The sequence below is a fragment of the Canis aureus genome, chromosome 13 (assembly GCF_053574225.1).
Source record: "Canis aureus isolate CA01 chromosome 13, VMU_Caureus_v.1.0, whole genome shotgun sequence".
NCBI lineage: Eukaryota > Metazoa > Chordata > Mammalia > Carnivora > Canidae > Canis > Canis aureus.
Window position 1 is genome coordinate 52,879,171 of NC_135623.1, and position 19,370 is coordinate 52,898,540.

A 19,370-nucleotide genomic window follows, 5' to 3' on the forward strand; every position below is an offset into this window, starting at 1 on the left:
TCATTTAGGGCAACTTGTGTATGTGTTGTGTATTGTACCTAGCTGTTTTGATACTGATTTTGAATTTTGTGCTCAACTAAAGCTTGTAATGAATGCTTGGTATGTAAGGCTCATGCACATGCTTTTCACATGTTGTCTCCTTTAATTTTTGTGACAACCCCATGCCATCATTAACCTCATTTTTCAGGTAAAGAAGCTGAGACACACACACACACACAAAACAAAAAGAAAAAAAAAAGAAGCTGAGACACAGAGAGATTGAGCAGCTTGCCAAGCTGTACACTGGGTGGTGGTAGAGTTGGAAGTTTCTAGGGTATCAGTAACCTTAATTCATAATAATTTTTATCTCACAAGCTTAAACTTAACAAACTTGTGTTTCCTGATTATACTTTTTTTTTTTTTAACTGAGACTAAGATCTAGAAAGATTAAAATATTGCCATCAGCTGTAGCTGTAGTTAATCTTCTGTTTCAGGACTGAAGATTTGTTTCTTACCTTTTTGGTAGTATTGAATTCATTGTAAGGGTTGAAAACAATGCATTCTTCTTCCAAAGTTTTAGAATTCTATATGTCTATAAACCTAGTATCTTAAATTTGTGATGTTGAATGTTGTGTCCCCTTGATGGACTAGAGCAAATGATTCTTGGTTCTGCCCACTTATACTTAAAAATAATTTAGTATAAATGTGTGTTTTTGACAGAAACCTTAAAGTATTATGAATTGTCCAGTATCTGGGAAGGGTGTCTTTGTGTATGAACCTGTTTATTTTTAAAATGTGACTCAGCTCAATGAATAGCCTGGAAAGTGCTTATTGTATTTTCATAGACATGTAAATTGTGTGTTTATTGGGGATTAGTTATAAATAGATGTAAGGGACACATTATCAAATTTTTGTAATTTACTGATGACCTGAAGCAATATTCATGAGCCTCATCGTTGCTATTTTTGGAGTCACCTTTATAGCATCATCCTTAGCCTTCTTGCTGGGTCATTTCTTCACAAGTTTTTTCTAATCATTTTACCTGTAGTGCTTTTTCCCTTTTATTTTCTAGACTCCTTCAAGTTTAGTTAATATTTATAATATATATATATAATTATAAAACATACTTTCAACAATGATTAATATTTATAGGTGCATAAAATTGTATGTTCATCACATGGCCGAAGGGAGAATTCATCTTTGCAGTGCTGGTGGAATATGTAAACCTGATTTGTTTTTGTGCATGTGTGTGTGTGTGCGTGAGTGTGTGTGTGTATGCCTTACTAATGATGACATGCAGCAGACTTTTGATGTAAATCTGTGAATGTGAACCTGAATACTAATGACCTTTCACCCCTGTTGTCAGCTTGCCCAAGTGCAAATAAATGATTCCATCCTTCCACACGTACTGATCAGTTACCTTATTCCATGCCAAGCACTCTGCTGGTTACAAGATGAGAAGTGAATGAATGGTAGTTGATGGTCCATAGCATATGGTCATTTATTTCTGTAGAATCATACACCTGGAAAATTCTTTTTAATAATTTTGTGCCTGTTATTATCAAAAACATTTACGTTCCTCTTTGAGTCTTACTCTTTTATATTGTTATATCTGTCTTTTCTACTAATAAATAATGCTTTCGTCTCTTTTTATTTTCTGTCCGTATCTCTATTAATCAGTCATCAACTTATTCATCATTTATTCAGTTTATCCATTAAATCATCCAATTCATTTGTTAAATGTATACCATGTACTGAGAATCATGCAAATTATTAAGAATCCTGAGTTATCAGGTATGAAATCTGCTCCTGAAGCCAGAAAGGAGAGAAAAGACAAGATTTTATGGCTGGGTTGGTCCCACGTTCTCTCTTTTAATTTTAATTCTCTTTAAAATTTTACCTTATCTTCACTATATTCTACTTCAGTGCTTAAAATATAGTAAGTACACAATATTTTATGAAGTTCATAGGAATTTAAATGTCATATAATTCCTAGTCCATAATCTTTTCATTTATTTCCAATTTCTCCTTCCTTTTATTCTGTTCTTTGTTGATCTTTCCTCTGTGTGCATATGTGTTTTCATTACCTGTCTTCTCTCTTCTGCTTCCTTTACTCTCAATGCCACTTCCTGTTTTCTTCTTACTCAACCCATTAATGTGCCCATTGTAGACACTCCAGCCTTTGCCCCCACCTCCGTTGTTTAACTGAAATTATCCACCCTTTTTTGACTTTCTTTTCCTTTTGCATCGGATTCTTCTTTGTCCCAGAGCATCTTATTTTCCCCTTTGCTTCTCCGGCCCACCTCTGAGGGCCTCTGAGGGTCTGCTGGTGTTCGTTACTTCTGTGCAAGTGTTTATGAAGTGGAAGAGACTCTGGTTGTGACACATCATCTGGGTTCTGAGAAGGAAGCAGAGATGGGCAGAGATGATGATGAAACTTGACTCATTCCCACTTTTTGACTTTCTCCTCAAGAAAGATGTGGCTAGTGCTCCATGACAGGACTGTGTGAGATTGGAGGAGACAAGTGGTAGGAAGTAAGACACATTTGATTTCACCTTGTTCACTTTGCCCAGGGACAGCTGTCAGCAGCTGCTCATCACGGTAATGGAGAGCACTTACCTTTACCTTACTACTTAACAGAAACAATCTTATTTATTAAAAGAGAAAAAAATCTATAGCACTTTGATCAGATGACAAATTTTTGTTAAAAGTTAGAAAGTCTTATAATAACCTCAGGGAATGTTGATAACCTGAAAGAATTGTAATAACTTGGATATGTTAAGTTTTTAGTTCCTAATTGTAATGTTTGTTTTGGACCGGGTCCAATCTGTGTCTGTGGTTCCAAGTTCATTTCAAGTCAAATCACCCTGGCCATGCCTTCTGTACTTAACTATTCTACGCAAGGTACCATGAAAGCTATTAAAAACAGAAACCAAGATTGACCTAGTAATCTTTCCGTGTCTCTATGTATTTGGGGAGAGAAGGTAGGACACAGGTCTGAAAATCATGAGATTGGATGTGTTTTGGAAAGGTAAAATATACAATATAGGTTGTGTGTGGAAATTACTTTTAACATGGTTAATTAGGAATATTCACACTGGGGAAACATACAGACATAGATAATCTGATGTCAGGTCAAGCATTCAGCTTTTGATTTTGGGAATTGTGAATAAGAGACTCTTGGCTTGTTTTAAAATGTAGTCAAGTGTTAAGAGGAAATAATTATGAGTCACATTCAGAGAAAGGGAATGTCACTGTGGGCTGGTGGTAGAAAAGGTGGGATTTTATCTGGTTTTGTAGTCTGGATGAACTTCATTTTGCTCACTGTTGAATCTTGGGCAGCTAGAACAGTACCTGACACCTGTTTGATGAATAAATATTTGACAGATGAGTAATTTGTGAGGAGAAAAGGAGGAATATTTCTGTCAGATGAGACCTCTGCCTCAGAATGAATTTGGTTACTTGCAGATGATAGTCTGGCGTCTGTTCTGATGCAAGTGAATACTCCACAATTAATGTGGGGAAGTGAGGTAGGGCTTACTGTGGATATTTAGGTATTTATGCCTTACCTACTTGTTCTGGAATCTAGACTTGATCTGATGGCTTATTCTTAAATGGGGATGGAAGAGAATTTAGATAATCCAAGTGATTTGGAAAATAAAAGGAACAAGTGATGATGTTCAGAATGAATTATGGTTGTGTGTGCTTCCCTGGAGGGATGCCTTAATAAATGTGAGTGTATAAAATTCAAGACTGTGTTGAAGGACAAGAGATTAGTCTGAAGTTTGAAGAAGCTATGCACATTGACCTATTGAATTTGGGAAATGACAGAGAGGAGGTCAAAGAAAATTTCAAAATTCTAATACTTGGCAATTAGAAACAGTGATTCCTTTGGCTGAAAGGGGAAAATGTGGAAGAGAAGCCAGAGAGACTGTGATAAGCCCACTCATGTGACTTGGCATATTGATTGGTTTATATTCTTCAAATGTATTTATTTGTTGTCCTTTATAGGACATGTGTGTGTTCATAAAGTATGTTCTAGTTTTCTTAATTCAGAGCTTTTAAGGACATTGTAACAAGAAACAAAATCCTACATGACGTGTGTGTGTGTGTGTGTGTGTGTGTGTATTACATGCTGTTTCCAACCTGCTTTTCTATGAGGTTTATTTAAATTTTATCTTGAAAAAGTAGAACCTGCATTGAGTAGCATCCATTCCCCCCTTGCACCTTCCATTATGCATTAGCAATTAACTCAGCTTCTCTCAGGTTGATGAATTTGAACTTGATCAATTATCTGATAGTAATTACCAGCACAGAGTGATGATTATTGCTGAAGTAACATTCTTATTTCATTTGTCTATGTATTTCAGGCCCTCCTCAAAGATGCACATTTGTTTGACTGCAGAATATGACTTGCTTTTTTGGCTTCTGGCACCGAGGTCAAACTATTTTAGATTTCTTAAATAGAGGAGTATTGAGAAAAAAATCCTCTGGTATTTTAAACTCTCCGTAAACTCTCCGGACATGGCCTTCTGGCCTTTAGGAGAAGGAAGAAATGGGGCCCAGTCTTTTCTCCTTGTAACAGGCTCAAACTCTGATTTTTGTGTTTCTTGACAATTTTCTTTTTATCAAGTCCTGGCAGGGCTGACCTGAATTTTTTTTCTCTCTCTTGGAGTCTGTGAGCTTCCCCATCAGGAAGGTGCCTCTCTGCTGCTTTGATTCTTTAGCATTCATAGAATGGTCTTTAGAACAGACGTGTGTAGACTGAAGGGCTAGCCTTTGCTCTTCTGGTTCTTTGAGCTCTTTGGAGGTAATTGAGAGAGAAGGTATGTGTTTGCTTGGACTGCAATAGTAAAATACCATAGACTGAGTGGATTAAACAATAGAAATTTGTTTTCTCAGAATTCTTGGGGTCAGAAATCTGAGGTCCATGTATCAGCAGGTTTCGTTTCTTCTGAGGGCCCCTCTCCTTGGTTTGTGGGTGATTGTCTTCTCTCTGTGCCTCTACATCATCTTCTCTGTGTGTGTGTCCCAACTTTTTATAAGAATATTAGTCGTATTGGCTTAGGGTCTACACTGATGACCTAATTTTAACTCAGTTACCTCTTTTAAAGACCTTATTTCTAAAGACAGTCAAATTCTGAGATAGGGTTATGGATTTTGGGGGGACACAATTTAGCATCTAATAGACAAATAGGACATTTGAAAAGCTTAAAAAATGATTAGGGAGAACCAAATGAAAGGCAAAATAGAGAAGAGGAAAGTAAATATTTATTTTTGCAAGGAAAAACAGGAGCTTTTATGTGTGCGGTGTGTTAGAATTGACAGTACATATGTTAATTTCATCTCCATGTCCTCCCACTGTAACACAAGGTGCAAGGTACTGTCCTTGATCTCAGATACCTCATCAAGGCTCAGAGAAGTCTCCTGTCCTGCCCAAGGTCTCAGAGCTCAAGAGTGACTGAGCCTGGACCTGAATCCAGCCCTTCTCAATCTGTCTGGTATTCTTTTCATCGCCCACACAGGGAGCAAAAAGACCGTAAACCCCCTTGGGCAAATTTCATAGCCTTTTTGGTGGTGTTTTGTTTTGGAAACTTTTGGGGTTTAGAGGCATCATCTTCCTTTCAGCCAGTTGTGTTCTTAATAGCTTTAACATTGGTAGTGCAGAAAAGAAGCATGGGCAGCAAGCTATAACTCTTTTGAGAAATAAAGATAAGCATGTTTTTTCAAAGGTCATCATTTTATTATAAAAGATTTCAAGCATGAAAAGAGTAGAGAGTGTGGTATTGTGAACTCTTGTATTCTTATTGCTCAGGCTCAACAATTATGAAGATGTTACTAAAATTGTTCCATCTATCCCTTCTTTGCTCTTAAAGCAAATCTCAGATAGGTTCCTTTCACTCTTTTCAGTATGTACCTTAAAAAAATAGAGACATTTTCTGACCTAATCTTAATGTCACTCAGAGTTTCCTGATTGCCTCAAAAATGCCCTTGTGCAGTTTGTTTATTCAAATCAGAATCCAAACTTGCCATGTATTCAATATGCTGGATTATATTCGACTATATTTTCTTGCCTTTTTTCTTGTCTGTTGTGCTCAGAGGTATTTTGTTTCCCCAGCTCTGCAGAGAGGGAATGCTATGATTTGGTTCATTTTGATGTATACTTTGTAGTAATGTTCCTTGGAAGTTTCAGAGCTCCTCACTGGACAGAGCATATAACAGCTTTTAAAAACAGAAACAAAAACAGTTCTGCCTTAGTTTTGAATGTATTTCTGTGGTCTTAAAGAATCATCCAAATAATGATTTCTTTCTGTGTACTAATTAACACCACGTTATTTTTTAAGAGGCTAAAACTTTTCAAGAAAAGCGTCAAGAATAAGTAAACATAACAAACATGAAAAAGTTATAATGCATCTCTACAGAATACATTGGTATACATGAGTACTACTTAAGGAACTTATTTCATTAACATTGACTCATTACATTTTGTCCACATGGAACATTGTTTTTATAGATTATTTTCCAACCATAACTCATGAATACCAAGCTGCTAAAACAAGTTGGTAAACACTTGCTTTTGTCGAACGTTATTTTTAAAGTCAACAGGAATGCTGCTAATGTGAGTTAGCAAAGATTCTGAATGCAATTGTTTGTTGCCAGCTTTTAAATATGACAGTCTTGTATTTTGCTAACTCTTTGTCTCTTCCAATAGGTATAAATGATCAAGGACTGTACAGAGTTGTGGGGGTGAGTTCAAAGGTCCAGAGACTTCTGAGTATGTTGCTGGGTATGCCTCTTTTCTAATCATTTTCCGTGCATTATTTGTTTATGTTCATTGACTTTACAACTTAATATTTCATAGTAATGTACAGCCTACTTGTAAATCCATTCTGTTCATCTACTGCCTAGATGAGCTTTCTCCTAACAGAGATAGTTGATGCAGAGAAGTAGATTAGTGTTTGCCTTAGCACAGATTATCCACTCCCTCTTTACTTAATAAGAAATGAGGGGAGACAAAAAAGAATGTGCAGGCTCATGGGCGAATGTCTTCTTGCGCTTGCTTCTCACAGGAAAGTAGCAGCCAGGCCTCTGTGATTTGCATGGCTTCCAAATTGCCTGTCCAGAGTCTTGACAGTACATTTGGTTGGACAAGACCACTGGGACTCACTCATTTTTATGTTGCTTCCAAAACTGTCACTTGACAGCAAGGATCTGATTCTCCAGGATTCATTGGTATTCACAGTGGCTTGTTTGTAGTTTGCACCAGGCTCTTCTCCAGAACCATGCATGCTCCATCTGTGCTGATAACACAGTGTTCTTTGGCATCGCAGACTGGAGGAAGTCAGAAAGTGAATTCATTTCATTACCCCAGACATTACATGAATGACAAAGCGCTTTTACATTACACACTGCTCTCAGGTTAGCGCCACCTGTAAGGCACCTCACTTCTCTCCCCACCCCAAAGCAGGCTGCCTCTTGAGGAGTGATGATAACTCATCAGGCTTGCAGGCCTATATGTCAAACCAATCTGTCATTTTGACCTTGCTAAATATTAATTAACTTGATATCTCACTTTAATTAATCAATATTAACAATGCCCTCAGGTATGCTGTTAATGCATTTAAACCTGCCTACATGTTAAAGTGTGGTGGGAAGAACTCATTTTTAGGAAGCATAAACCAAGATGAATAAAATCAACTGACGTGTTGCAGGTAGGATTGCTTGTTTGGCTGTATTTGAATTAAGGATTTAATAAGCAGTAACCTTTTTTTAGAGATTAACCGCAGGAAAATTTGCCCGTCATCAGTTGGAGAGCTGTCTTAGAATACATTCACTTTCATGAGATGTTTTCATTTTCAGCCTCTCTGGTTTAACTTGGGTGTGCAATTTTGGCAGTCAGATTTTCCTTTTTACCATTAGTGGTCTCCAAATTAAATAGACTCAGGTTGCCAGTGGTTCAGTAGCAGCTGGAAGAGTTTAATGGGACTACAGCATCTGCTTTTAGTTAATTTTAAAATTAGAAACACTTCTCTCATTTCCAAGATGGTGTAATAATGATTAGAATTGGAAGACGCTATTGGTATCAAAAGGGGATATTTTGGCTGAAAGGCACACTTTGGCAGTAAATTGGTCATAAGGATCTTAGCATTATTTTTATTATCTTCTTGTTCATGTTCAAGGGAAGTTCAAAAAAGGGTGTCTCTGGCCACACTGAAGTGTTAAGCTGTCTCAAAAGTTGTTTTTAATCTCATAAAATCCCACTTGATCTGCATCCCTGAACTAAAATGGTAGTTTCCTCTGCTCATGGGAAATGTCTCAAGATAATCTGAACTGGCAAGGTGTTTTAAAATACCCAAGCCCTCAAAAATTCATGACTTAGAAGATGGCTTTCACTTTCCATGAGACTCCGAGCAGAGAAGTCGGGGATACGAGTATGACAAAACCTGATTTCAGTTGTTGCCAAAAGAAATGCTGTGTTTTCCCAAGAAGTATTTCTTCAGGAAGTTGAAGAATTGATGAAAGGGAAATATACTGGTTTGTTATTTCCTTATTAAGGGGGTGGGTGCTATACAGTAGAAATGATTTTACTTAATCCACAATAATTCCTAGGATGAATTTAAGATTGCTAATCACAAACTTTGGGGTTTTTTTGGATTAATACCACTTTCTTGTTACTTTGTTACTCAGACTCTTAACAAAATAGATTTGTTCACTGTATCCTAATTTAAAATTCCCTTAATATACCTCTTTCCATCAAAGAAAAAGATATCTCATTCCATCTATCCTGATTCATGAAGCATTCAAAACAATTTATACCTCTTCCAAAAAAAGGATTTTAGAGTTTCTGTGTATTTGTAATATACCCTCTCCCCTGGACATTTTTGTTTCCATTTTTTCTCACTTCCCTATGTTGTTGTTCCAGGGTTCTATATCTTTATTTACTCATGAGAGACACAGAGACATAGGTAGAGGGAGAAGCAGGCTCCCTGTAAGGAGCCTGATGCGGGACTTGATCCCAGGACTCCTGAGCCCAAGGCAGACGCTCAACCACTGAGCCATCTGAGCATCCCTAGAGTTCTATATCTTAAAGGGAAAAAAAAATTGGATGAATCTGCTGGATTTTTAGCTTTGTTCTTTTATTTTTTAAGGATTTTATTTATTTACTTGAGAGAGAGAGATAGCAAGAGAGAGAACATGAGCAGTGGGGAGAGGGAGAAGCAGGCTCCCCACTGAGCCCAGAGCCCAATGTGGGACTGGATCCCAGGACCCTGAGATCATGACCTGAGCTGAGGGCAGATGGTTAACCAACTGAACCACCCAGGTGCCCTAGCTTTACTCTTTTAAACCAATCCATGTTTTCTCCCCTCTAGAGGAGTGAGTTCTGATGATTTTGCCCATTGTACTAGGCAGTTATTTTTTTTAAGTTACCGTTTCTTTAGGTAATGTTTATTTCAAATTTCAATTCTTCAAAGTACAATTTGTGTGTAATGCTTTTTTTCTTTATAGAGATGAGAAATAATCTAAGCATTTAATATCTGAAGGAAAATTCCAAGGCATTTAATATTTTTTGACCAGAACTTCCATTTACTTGATTTCTTTAGTTCTTGAGGGTTGTTTACTTGGATGTTTTTCTATTATTGCCATTTTTATGTAACATATTTGTATATTGTTTGTTTGAAATGTCTTAAGTATTTGAGTACACTGTGTAAATGTGATAATTTCTAAAGAAAAGATGCATGCTTAGTATCTTGCATGTCTTTTTCTTCCCCCATCTCATTTTTTGGTGTGTTTTCACCCCTCGTATTTAAGATTAAAATAAAAATACTTCTTTCCATTCTTCCCCCCTTCCATCTTCTCCCTTTTCCTCTGCCAACAAGAAATACTAATGCCAGTTGACCAAAGAAAGTTCTCTAAATAGACGTGTCATCCCTACTCCTCCAGGTCAGGTCATGGTGATGGGAGTTGTCTTCTTAGTTGTCTTCCATCCTGGATGCAGAAGGTAGAGGTCTGCTAGCTTTTCCTGGACCGAGCTTCTTAAGTTTTTTTTTTTTTTTAAAGCCCAAGTGAGCAATTGTCTTCGTTCTCTTTTCAGGTGTTTTTCTTTCCTTCCCCTTTTGCTCTAACAGAGGGCATGCATTGACACATAGTTTTGTAAAAGTTGTTTATTTGTTTAAATAGAGACTTGGAGCACTTGGGGAAGGAAGGGAGAAATATCAGATGAGGTGTCTTTGGGTGAGTCATGGATTTTTAGTAAGTGGGGTGAGAATGTAACAGATTAATGACAACAATTATTGGTAGGTTAGAACTAAAATGAGTTAGACTTGTCGGTATTCTTCTTCTCCCTCCCCACCAAGAATGAAAACATCAGAGCAGGGAGGGGGAATTGTGAGAAAATGTGGTAGTAGCTTCTGTGTGTTGGTGAATTTGGTAGTTATTTCCAAATTTAACTTGTAAAACAGGCTGGGTGATTTTATTTTTAGACAGAAACATAGAAAACAAGAAATAAAACTGAGTTAGCAGTTTAACTTTAAAAAATAATTACCTTGTTTATTTGCAGGACAGCTTTTTAAATATAGATGGGGGGAAAAGTAATGTAGGTGAAAAAATTCTGATTTTGGATTATAAAGCATATTCTCAAAATGCATTCAATCAGTGTTCTCTGGCAAGTATTTTTAGTCAATATTCAGAAGGGTGTCAGCACTTTGTGTTTAGGTGGGGCTGAAAATGTCCAGTTTCAAAAAAAAGAACACTGGTTACATAATTATGAAACATTAACCCAAATAAAAAGTCAGCTGTTTGTATCTGTGCTTGTTAGAGTGTTAACTAATCTGTAAGGGTGTTATCCCTTGGTCAGAAAGGAAGCAAAATTCCTTCCTCATTTACAGTAGAACCTATATTCTGATTGAACTCAGATATGTTTTTAAGTTTGAATCCCAAATAAGTTATTAGCAAATTTACCTGGTCCCAGTACATCCACTGATTGTAAAGAACTGCTAGGGATGATTGAGTTATTTGGAAACAGTGAAAAATTTAATAGAGGATTAGTACCATAGGCGCTATGTAGTCATTAGCTTCTGATATGACAGCTACTTTTTATTTCATGAATTCAAAGGATTGCTTATTTTTTTCCATAGAACGAATATTATTCTCAAAATATAGACTGATTATTTGGTAGAAAGATGAAAATAAAAGATTTCCTTCAGAAGCCTCCTGATTTTAAAATGCTGATTTGCCAGTAGCAAGTTGATTGAAAATGTTATCTGACTTGTATGTTAAAATGAGATTTAAATAATTGATTTAATGAGAGGGAGAATATTCAGTTACTGAAGTAATTGGTTGGCAAAGCCTTTAGAACAGAATTATTTAGTCCTAGTTATAAAGGATTGCACCTTTAATCAGGGTGCTTAATTTGATTTCTTGAATGTATCTGTGGCTTGTCTGACAAGCTCAGTAACAAATGAGTTCTGAATTGTAGGAACTGATCAAAATGTAATCAGTGTCAATTGCCATTGTTGTAGTTTATTGCATGTTGCTGTCAGTTGCTGTAATCAAGAACTGTTGAAGTGCTTTAAAAAGTCTCCAGACTTTTGAGTAATTGACTTCATATGTATGATGTTATGGCTGTGGAACATCACTTCCTGTTTTTCCTTTATTTTCAGAAAGTTTGAGAATAACATTGAGTTGCCATCTCTCCTTCCTCATGCCCAAGCCCAAAGCTTTTTAAGTGGCGTGCCTGACTGCATGCAGTGGTCCTGTGCTGACAGGCTTTTCTTTTTAGTGCCTTTCAAGAGAAAATACTAACAAGATGTTTCCTCCCCTGTATAGACAAATACAGTGTAAGGGAGGGGAAAAGTCTGAAATGAGTAGTTGTCTTGGGTCTTAGTTGAAACATCATTCTGGAGTGAGGAAGAAATAAGATCTCTTCCAGGAATGTCCGAGTTTTTTTTTTCCCCCCTTTGGATGATGAGAGTACAGAAAACCAGGCAGGCTTCTATTGATTGTTTAATATCCTTCATCATAACCCATTAGCTACCTTTAAGTAGGAACCACGTCTGCACACTTATACTTTTAGTGACTGAGCAGTGGTAATTACCTACTCATTTAAACAACTTATGGGAATCTGAACACATTCCTGATTTGCTTTGATGCTCTTCAGGGTTCTGTGAGAGCCTCTACATGATCTTTATTGTACAGGTGAAAACCTGAAGTTCAGACAGATTTGGGATGGACTTGTTTTGGGTGGTGTAGCTGCTCAGGGTGGTGGTGGAAATCTAAGCCCAGGTTTGTGATAACACGCTGCCCTCCTCCTGGGTGCTGGTGCTGAGCCACAGTTGGCTACAGTAGCCCTGCCTTAGAAAGATTAAAGGTGCCACCATACCCAGAGTGCTTGACTTTTCCTTTCCCATCATCCTTTCCTTTGATTTCAACCAACACTCACTTTTCCCTTCTCAGAATTTGCTACCTCCCTTCTTCTCCAGTTTGTTTAACCACACATATTTTTCTTTCTTTTTTTAAAAAAGATTTTGTTTATTTATTTATTGAAGAGAGAGTGAGAGCATGAGCAGAAGAAGCAGAGAGAGAGGGACAAGCAGACTCCCCGCTGAGTGCAAAGCCCTACATGGGCTGGATGTGGGGCTTGATCTCATGACCCTGAGATCATGACCTGAGCCAACATCAAGAGTTGGGCACTCAACTGACTGAGCCACCCAGGCACCCCATATGTATTTTTCTGTAAAGCTTATTAGCTATCTGAAAGGACATTTGGAAGAAACACATCAGTAATACTTCCAGGACAAAGAAAACTAGTTTTATTTAGAAAGAATGTCAGAAGTGTTGCACAGAGGCTTCCAATAAATATTTATTAGATGAGTGTATAAATTGTGATGTTGATGTGAAAGTTGAATTTAAATGTATATATCACCATATTATATTTTGGTTGATAATGCATTAATCTTCAGAAATATAATATGTTGAGTAGAGATCTTGGAAGTGTGGAAACATTTATCGTCCTTTCTTCCTACTGACTTGTTGCCATTTTGCCATTAACAGTGTTGACTATTTCCCTTGTCATAATGCAATGTGATGACAGTAATGCCACCTGAGACATGGCAAAATATGTAGGCACTGCAAATGCCATATGCTCCAGGCCATAGCTCCTGAGTAGTGTCTTTAATAATAGTAATAAGTATCAGCATTATAGTCATCATGGCTGTATGTGCTCTGAGTTGTGAATATTGAAATGCTCTATTATGTCCAGAGCTTCCCTCCTCCCAGCCCCATCTTATCCTCTTCCTTTGATCTCTACTACAGATCTTCTGAAGTTGCTTAGGCATGTCTAATAATAGAAAACAGCTTATACTAGAAGAAACGGTGTATGTTTTTATAAGAAATCCCAGAATTAATTATTTGTGGTTTGGCCATTTAAAAATGGAAGCTTTGTGAGCCAGTCAAGAGGGACGTTGAGTGTTCTGGGTTTTAATCACTGTTTTCTTGCTTGCTTGCTCACTAGATGTAAAAACATGCAATGAGGTGGACCTGGAGAATTCCATAGATTGGGAAGTGAAGACAATAACAAGTGCCCTGAAACAGTACTTGAGGTAAGCTCCTCTCAGTGATAGGAAGGAAGCATGGGCTCTTGGGCATCTAAGAAGTGAACACCAACTCTGCCCAGAGATCTCAATCATTGAGTTAAACCTTATGAAAAAGGGGACTTTTTACTTATTTTATGTTTTTTAAAGATATTTATTTATTCATGAGAGACACACAGAGAGAGGCAGAGACATAGGCAGGGGGAGAAGCAAGCTCCCTGTGGGGACCCTGATGGGGCACTCGATCCTAGGACCCTGGGATCATGACCTGAGCCGATGGCAGACCCTCAATTACTGAGCTACCCAGACGCCCCCAAAAGGCGGACGTTTATGAGGGATCTGAGTCTTCAAAAGTGTGGCAAGTAGTAGTTAAATGTGATTTGTTTGGTAAATTGCAAGGAATAGACTTGGTTTTTGAAATAGATGTCTATTGTTGATGTGAGTTTTAGGAATTAAGTGTTATGAAGCAATGAGGAAGAAGGCTATTTGTTGACTTCATTGAATCTTGTTTATGTTTTGGGCTAAAATGAAGATTTTTTTTTTAGTTTAAATTTAAACCATTGAACCTAGCAGCTTATGATGATAACACATAAATACAAAGCTATTTGAAAAGAAGTTTACTTGATATTTTAAGATAAACTTAAGTTTTGCATTTATTATAGAAGATATTTAGGACCAGAGTTAGAATAGGGATCAGCATCTCTATGGGTCATTACCCTTTTTATAAAAAATAAAGGAGTTTAATGATAAAAAGCTTGAGGCTAGATGAAGAACAATAGAGAGTGAAAAAAGGAAAAAAAAAAAAAGGAAAAAAATCATGACTGTAATTCTTATGCTGTGGTGCTCTGGAGGACTTTTGATTTTTGTATGGCAGACAAATGGCATTTGTTTCCCAGGATCGATTCTTTTTAACCAACACATAGGATTGTGTTTCAGGTATATATTATTTGGGTTTGAATGAGCACATAAAATGAACTGCTATTATATATTTTATATTTTAAGCAGTTCATCTCTTTGAAAAATTCCAAGTCTGTAAAACCAGAGAGCTTAGTATACTGACTCCTCTGGCCCCATTATCCTATTTCTACAGTCATCAACATTCTACTCTTCTTATTTCTTCAGTCCCCCTACCTGCTACTTGTCTTGGATAATATTTGAAAGATTTTCTAAAACATCATATTGCTGTACCCATAAATATTTAAGCATATGTTACAAAAAGGACTTTAAAAAAAGACAATATAGAAAGATGAAAAGAATATAATTATCATACCCAACAAAATTAATATCATCCAGGACTCAGTCTATGTTTTATTTTTTACTGATTTTTTTTCAAAAGGTTTTTCATATTTATTTAAATTCCTACAGGGTTTGAATAATGTCAACACATTTCATTTGATTGATATGTTTTAAGACACTTTTAATCTGCACAGTACCCTGCCTCTGCAAAGCTTTCCTTTCCCTCGGCATTTTTATTTGTTTGTTTATGAACCTGAGTCATTTCTATTTATTTTTTATTTTTTAAAGATTTATTTATTTATGAGAGCGAGAGAGAGAGAGAGAGGAGGGAGGCAGAGGGAGAGGGAGAAAGAATCTTTTAAGCAGATTCTGCATTGAGCATGGAGCTCAGTGAGGGGCTTTGGCTTGATCTCATGACTCTGAGATCATGACCAGAGCCAAAACCAAGAGTTGGACACTCAACCAACTGTGCCACCCATGTGCTCCAACCTGGGTCATTCTTACATAGAAATTTCTGTGTTTTAGATGTGGCAGATTGTGTCATGGTGTCGTTTAACATGTTTCTCTAGCCATCATATTTCCTTTAAACTAGCAGTTAAATCTGTAGACTTTATTATATTCAGGGTTAGGTTTTTTTTTTTTTAATTGATTTATTTGAAGAATACATTGTTGTGGTGTTATATTCTCTCTGTATTATGTAAGGAGGCCTGTGTTACCTGGTAGTCTCACTTTTTCATTTCTTTGTTTTTAAAGATTTATTTTAGAGAGTGTGTGCAAGTTGGGGGAGGGGCAGAGGGAGAAGGGGAATCTAAAACAGATTCCTTGCTGAATGTGAGCCCCACATGGGACTCAACCTCAACCCAGAGATCATGACCTGAGCTGAACTTCAGAGTCAGAAGCCTAACCAACTGAAGCACCCCAGTGCCCCTGGTTGTCCCACTTTTTTAATGAGATTAAAATTTATCAGTGAGTTTAGATGTGTATTACCTATTTTTGAGTATTTAAACAAGATAATTTTAATAAGTATTGAATATTTTATTTAAACAAACAATTTTAACCATTGTTTACATTTTTTATTGAACTACGAAGTGCATTATTGTTGTCCCTAGTTGATAAGGGGATAAAATTAATGCTAAAGCTATATGTTAATGTCTATCTCCTTATCTGCCACTAATAGTGACTAATAGTGAATTATGGACAAAATGAATCTCCTTAGCTCGCACTTGGGGATTAGAATCTAAGCTTCCTGAAGATAGGTATCTTAAATGTCTTGTTCACTGTAGTATCTCTAACATTTAGAACTGTATGTCACTCAGATACAGGGAAATTTTGCATCCCCCAGGTGATATTTGGCAACATTTGGAAATATTGTTGGTTATCACAGTTGCTGGAAAGGAGGTGCTACTGGTATGTGATGAGTGGAGGCCAGTGATGGGCTGCTGAACATCCTACAGTGCAGGAGGCAACCTACCATTGCCCCCAAATGAATGGAATGTCAGTAGTGTTGAGATTGGGAAATCCTGTAATAGTGGATGAAGGAAAGAATGGCAGAGAGATGTAAAAAATATAATGACTTGCATATATTAACTTGATGAACAAGGGGTGCTGCCACTCCAGGAGGTAGCTTTAAACCCATTTTACTGTTTGGTAAACTCATGGCTAGTACAATTAAAGGGATTGATCAAGGTGGGAAACTAAAGGCAAAAATCCAATTCTTTTGTAACAGTCGCGGTTTTTTTCCCCACCCTGTTCTACATAGTCCTTTTTTTCCTGATGGGGTAAGTAGTTTAATAAACTTAGAGGATCTTTTTATTGACTACCATACATAAAATTTCTTTTTGGTTCTTGATACTTTTTGAAGCTAGTTCCTTATCACTACTGGTCTTGTGTGCTTTTTCTGCCTTTTTCTCTCATTACGTTGCTTTATCTTTTGAATTCTGCTTTTAAGCAAACATTGCCTACAGAACAACATTATGAGATGCTATTATTATATAACTTCACTCCTAACAATATACACAGTCTGCCTAAATGTGATAAAGTGATTATCATAAAATGGCAGATGCCTTGGGAGATTTTGAAAGTTAGGTTGCTGTTCTCTCCGCTGTGTTATTTTTAGCAACAAAAATTCAGTAATTAGGGTTTTAAGTAATACTTTTTCTGGTGATGCACCAAATGAGAGAAAACTGAATTTTTATTTTGGCTATCTGGTTATGGCCTGAGCATGTGCATTTCTCTCAGTACAAGAAGTAATATGGTGTGATGGTCAAGAGCATGATTGGAGGAAGCCTGTGTGGGTTGGAATCCTAGCTTTGTCACTTAGGGTACCATAGCACAAAGTTGAATATAGTTTTTCTCACCCAAAAAGCTGTTGCTCTTGAATTCTTCTCACTGCAAATAATCCAGCCATCTTACTGGTTGGGAGGTTGGAGGTGTAAGAAGGGAAATAGCCAAATCCCTAAAACATTAAGAGAAAGATAAAGAAAAGATGCGCATCAAATACATGTATGGCCTCTTCCTTTTTTTTCTACTAACTTGAGGCAAAGATTCTTTACTTTAGTGTTTTAGAGGGCTGGATACCAACTCTCTGATTGATTGCCTATCGATTCAGACCATAATTTTGATTTCCAGCGATGTGTTCATTACGATGGTTTCCCATCATGAGGGGGCAAATGAGCTATTTTTGAGGTTTTTAGTAAACTGATTTTACCTCGAGGAAACTTTAAAGCCTGCAAATTGGAATGGAACTTTTCAGGAGGAAAATGCTAGCTTAGATAAATATTAGGATTTATATTCATAGACAGATCCCAAGGGGTGGCACAGAGAGGTAGCTCGAAACATGTTGGATGGCAAGTTAAGAGTCACAGTGACTCAGTATAATACATTTTGTGTGGGGAACTTGTCATGTTTATTACTGCTTCCCTATCATCAACAATATTTAATACTTATTATTTATGCTGTATTGAGTAGCCGACATATGGCAATGGTAGAAGTAGCTTGTAGAAGGTATTTCGATGCAAATTCATTTTTACTAGAAAAGAAATGCTCTCTATGGCTTTTCTAGGTTGTTCTCTTCCACACACACACCCCCGCCTACCCCCTACCTTTTTTTCAGTACTGCTTAGTTTTCCTTCTGTGCTAAGTCCTCATTTTCCTTCCTTGCCATTTTCCATTTATCCATATTTTGAAACAAAAAACCCCGAAAGTTTACTTCTTTTTATTTAGGCTGTGGTATAATTGATTTTATTTTTCTTCTTTAAATGAGAGCGTAGGAGATGGAGGGGAGGGAGAGAGGAAATAAGGAACAGCTTTTCTTCACTAGGGCTTTAAGTTTTAGTTGATGTGTCTACAGTTGTCTTTGTGTCTGTGTGTGTGTGTTCTGTAGTATCCTAAGTTGTATGTACAGAATATGACCTGTAAATATATTTTTCCATCTGTTTTATTTTTTAAACAGCTTTATTGAAGTGAAATGGACCTGTAATAAACAACATATTTTTATAGTGTACATTGTGATAAGATTGACTTGTGCATACACACCTGTAAAGCAGTTACTGTAATCAAGATAGTGAACCTAACCACTACCCCCCAAAGTGTCCTCATGCCCCTTGGGAATCCCTCTCTCCTACCCTTCTCTTCCCACTCTCTTATTCCTAGGCAACCACTGGTCTGCTTTCTGTCCCTGTACATTGATTTTTGTTTCTTATAATTTCATATAAATGGAAGGAAAATTTTTTTTAAAATTAAAAAAAAACTGGGTGCTTTCATTTAGCATAATTAGAGGCTCGTTTGTTTTGTAGCATGTACAGTAGTTCACTCCTTGTTGCTAACCAGTGTTCCATTGTATGGATACACCACAGACTTTTTTTTTAAAGATTTATTTATGTGAGAGAGAGAGTACATGTAGTGGGGGGTGGGGGGACAAGAAAAGAGGGAAAGAATCTCAAGCTGACTCCCCACTGAACACTGAGCCTGATGTAGAGCTTGATCTCACGACTCTGAGATCATGACCTGAGCCCAAATCAAGAGTTGGATGCTTAACTGAGTCAGTCACCCAAGTGCCTCTACACTACAGATTTTTTTTTTTAATTTTTTATTGGTGTTCAATTTACTAACATACAGAATAACCCCCAGTGCCCGTCACCCATTCACTCCCACCCCCCGCCCTCCTCCCCTTCCAACACCCCTAGTTCGTTTCCCAGAGTTAGCAGTCTTTACGTTCTGTCTCCCTTTCTGATATTTCCCACACATTTCTTCCCCCTTCCCTTATATTCCCTTTCACTATTATTTATATTCCCCAAATGAATGAGAACATATAATGTTTGTCCTTCTCCAGTGAAACGCCGGGACACCTGCACCCCGATGTTTATAGCAGCAATGGCCACGATAGCCAAACTGTGGAAGGAGCCTCGGTGTACACTACAGATTTTTTAAAATATCTGTTCAGCTCTTGATGGATATTTGGGTTGTTTGTAGCTTCTGGCTATTACAGATAAAGCTACCAAAAATTCTTTGAGTGAACAAGCTCATATTTCTCTTGAGTCAAGCCCTAAGAGTGGAATGTCTGTCGA

General features: G+C 37.1%; 1 protein-coding gene across 9 annotated transcripts in view; it reads left to right on the forward strand.

Moving 5' to 3' along the window:
• ARHGAP10 (Rho GTPase activating protein 10) overlaps positions 1–19,370 on the forward strand; it is a 326,786-nt gene that overhangs the window by 197,669 nt on the left and 109,747 nt on the right. For all 9 annotated transcript variants that reach the window (XR_013350990.1, XM_077846305.1, XM_077846304.1 and 6 more), the window contains 2 exons: positions 6,693–6,767; positions 13,491–13,578. Coding sequence is in view for 8 of the 9 variants with exons in the window: in XM_077846305.1 (XP_077702431.1) it covers positions 6,693–6,767; positions 13,491–13,578 (163 nt within the window). In the remaining variant the exon portion in view is untranslated. The remainder of the gene's footprint in view (positions 1–6,692; positions 6,768–13,490; positions 13,579–19,370) is intronic.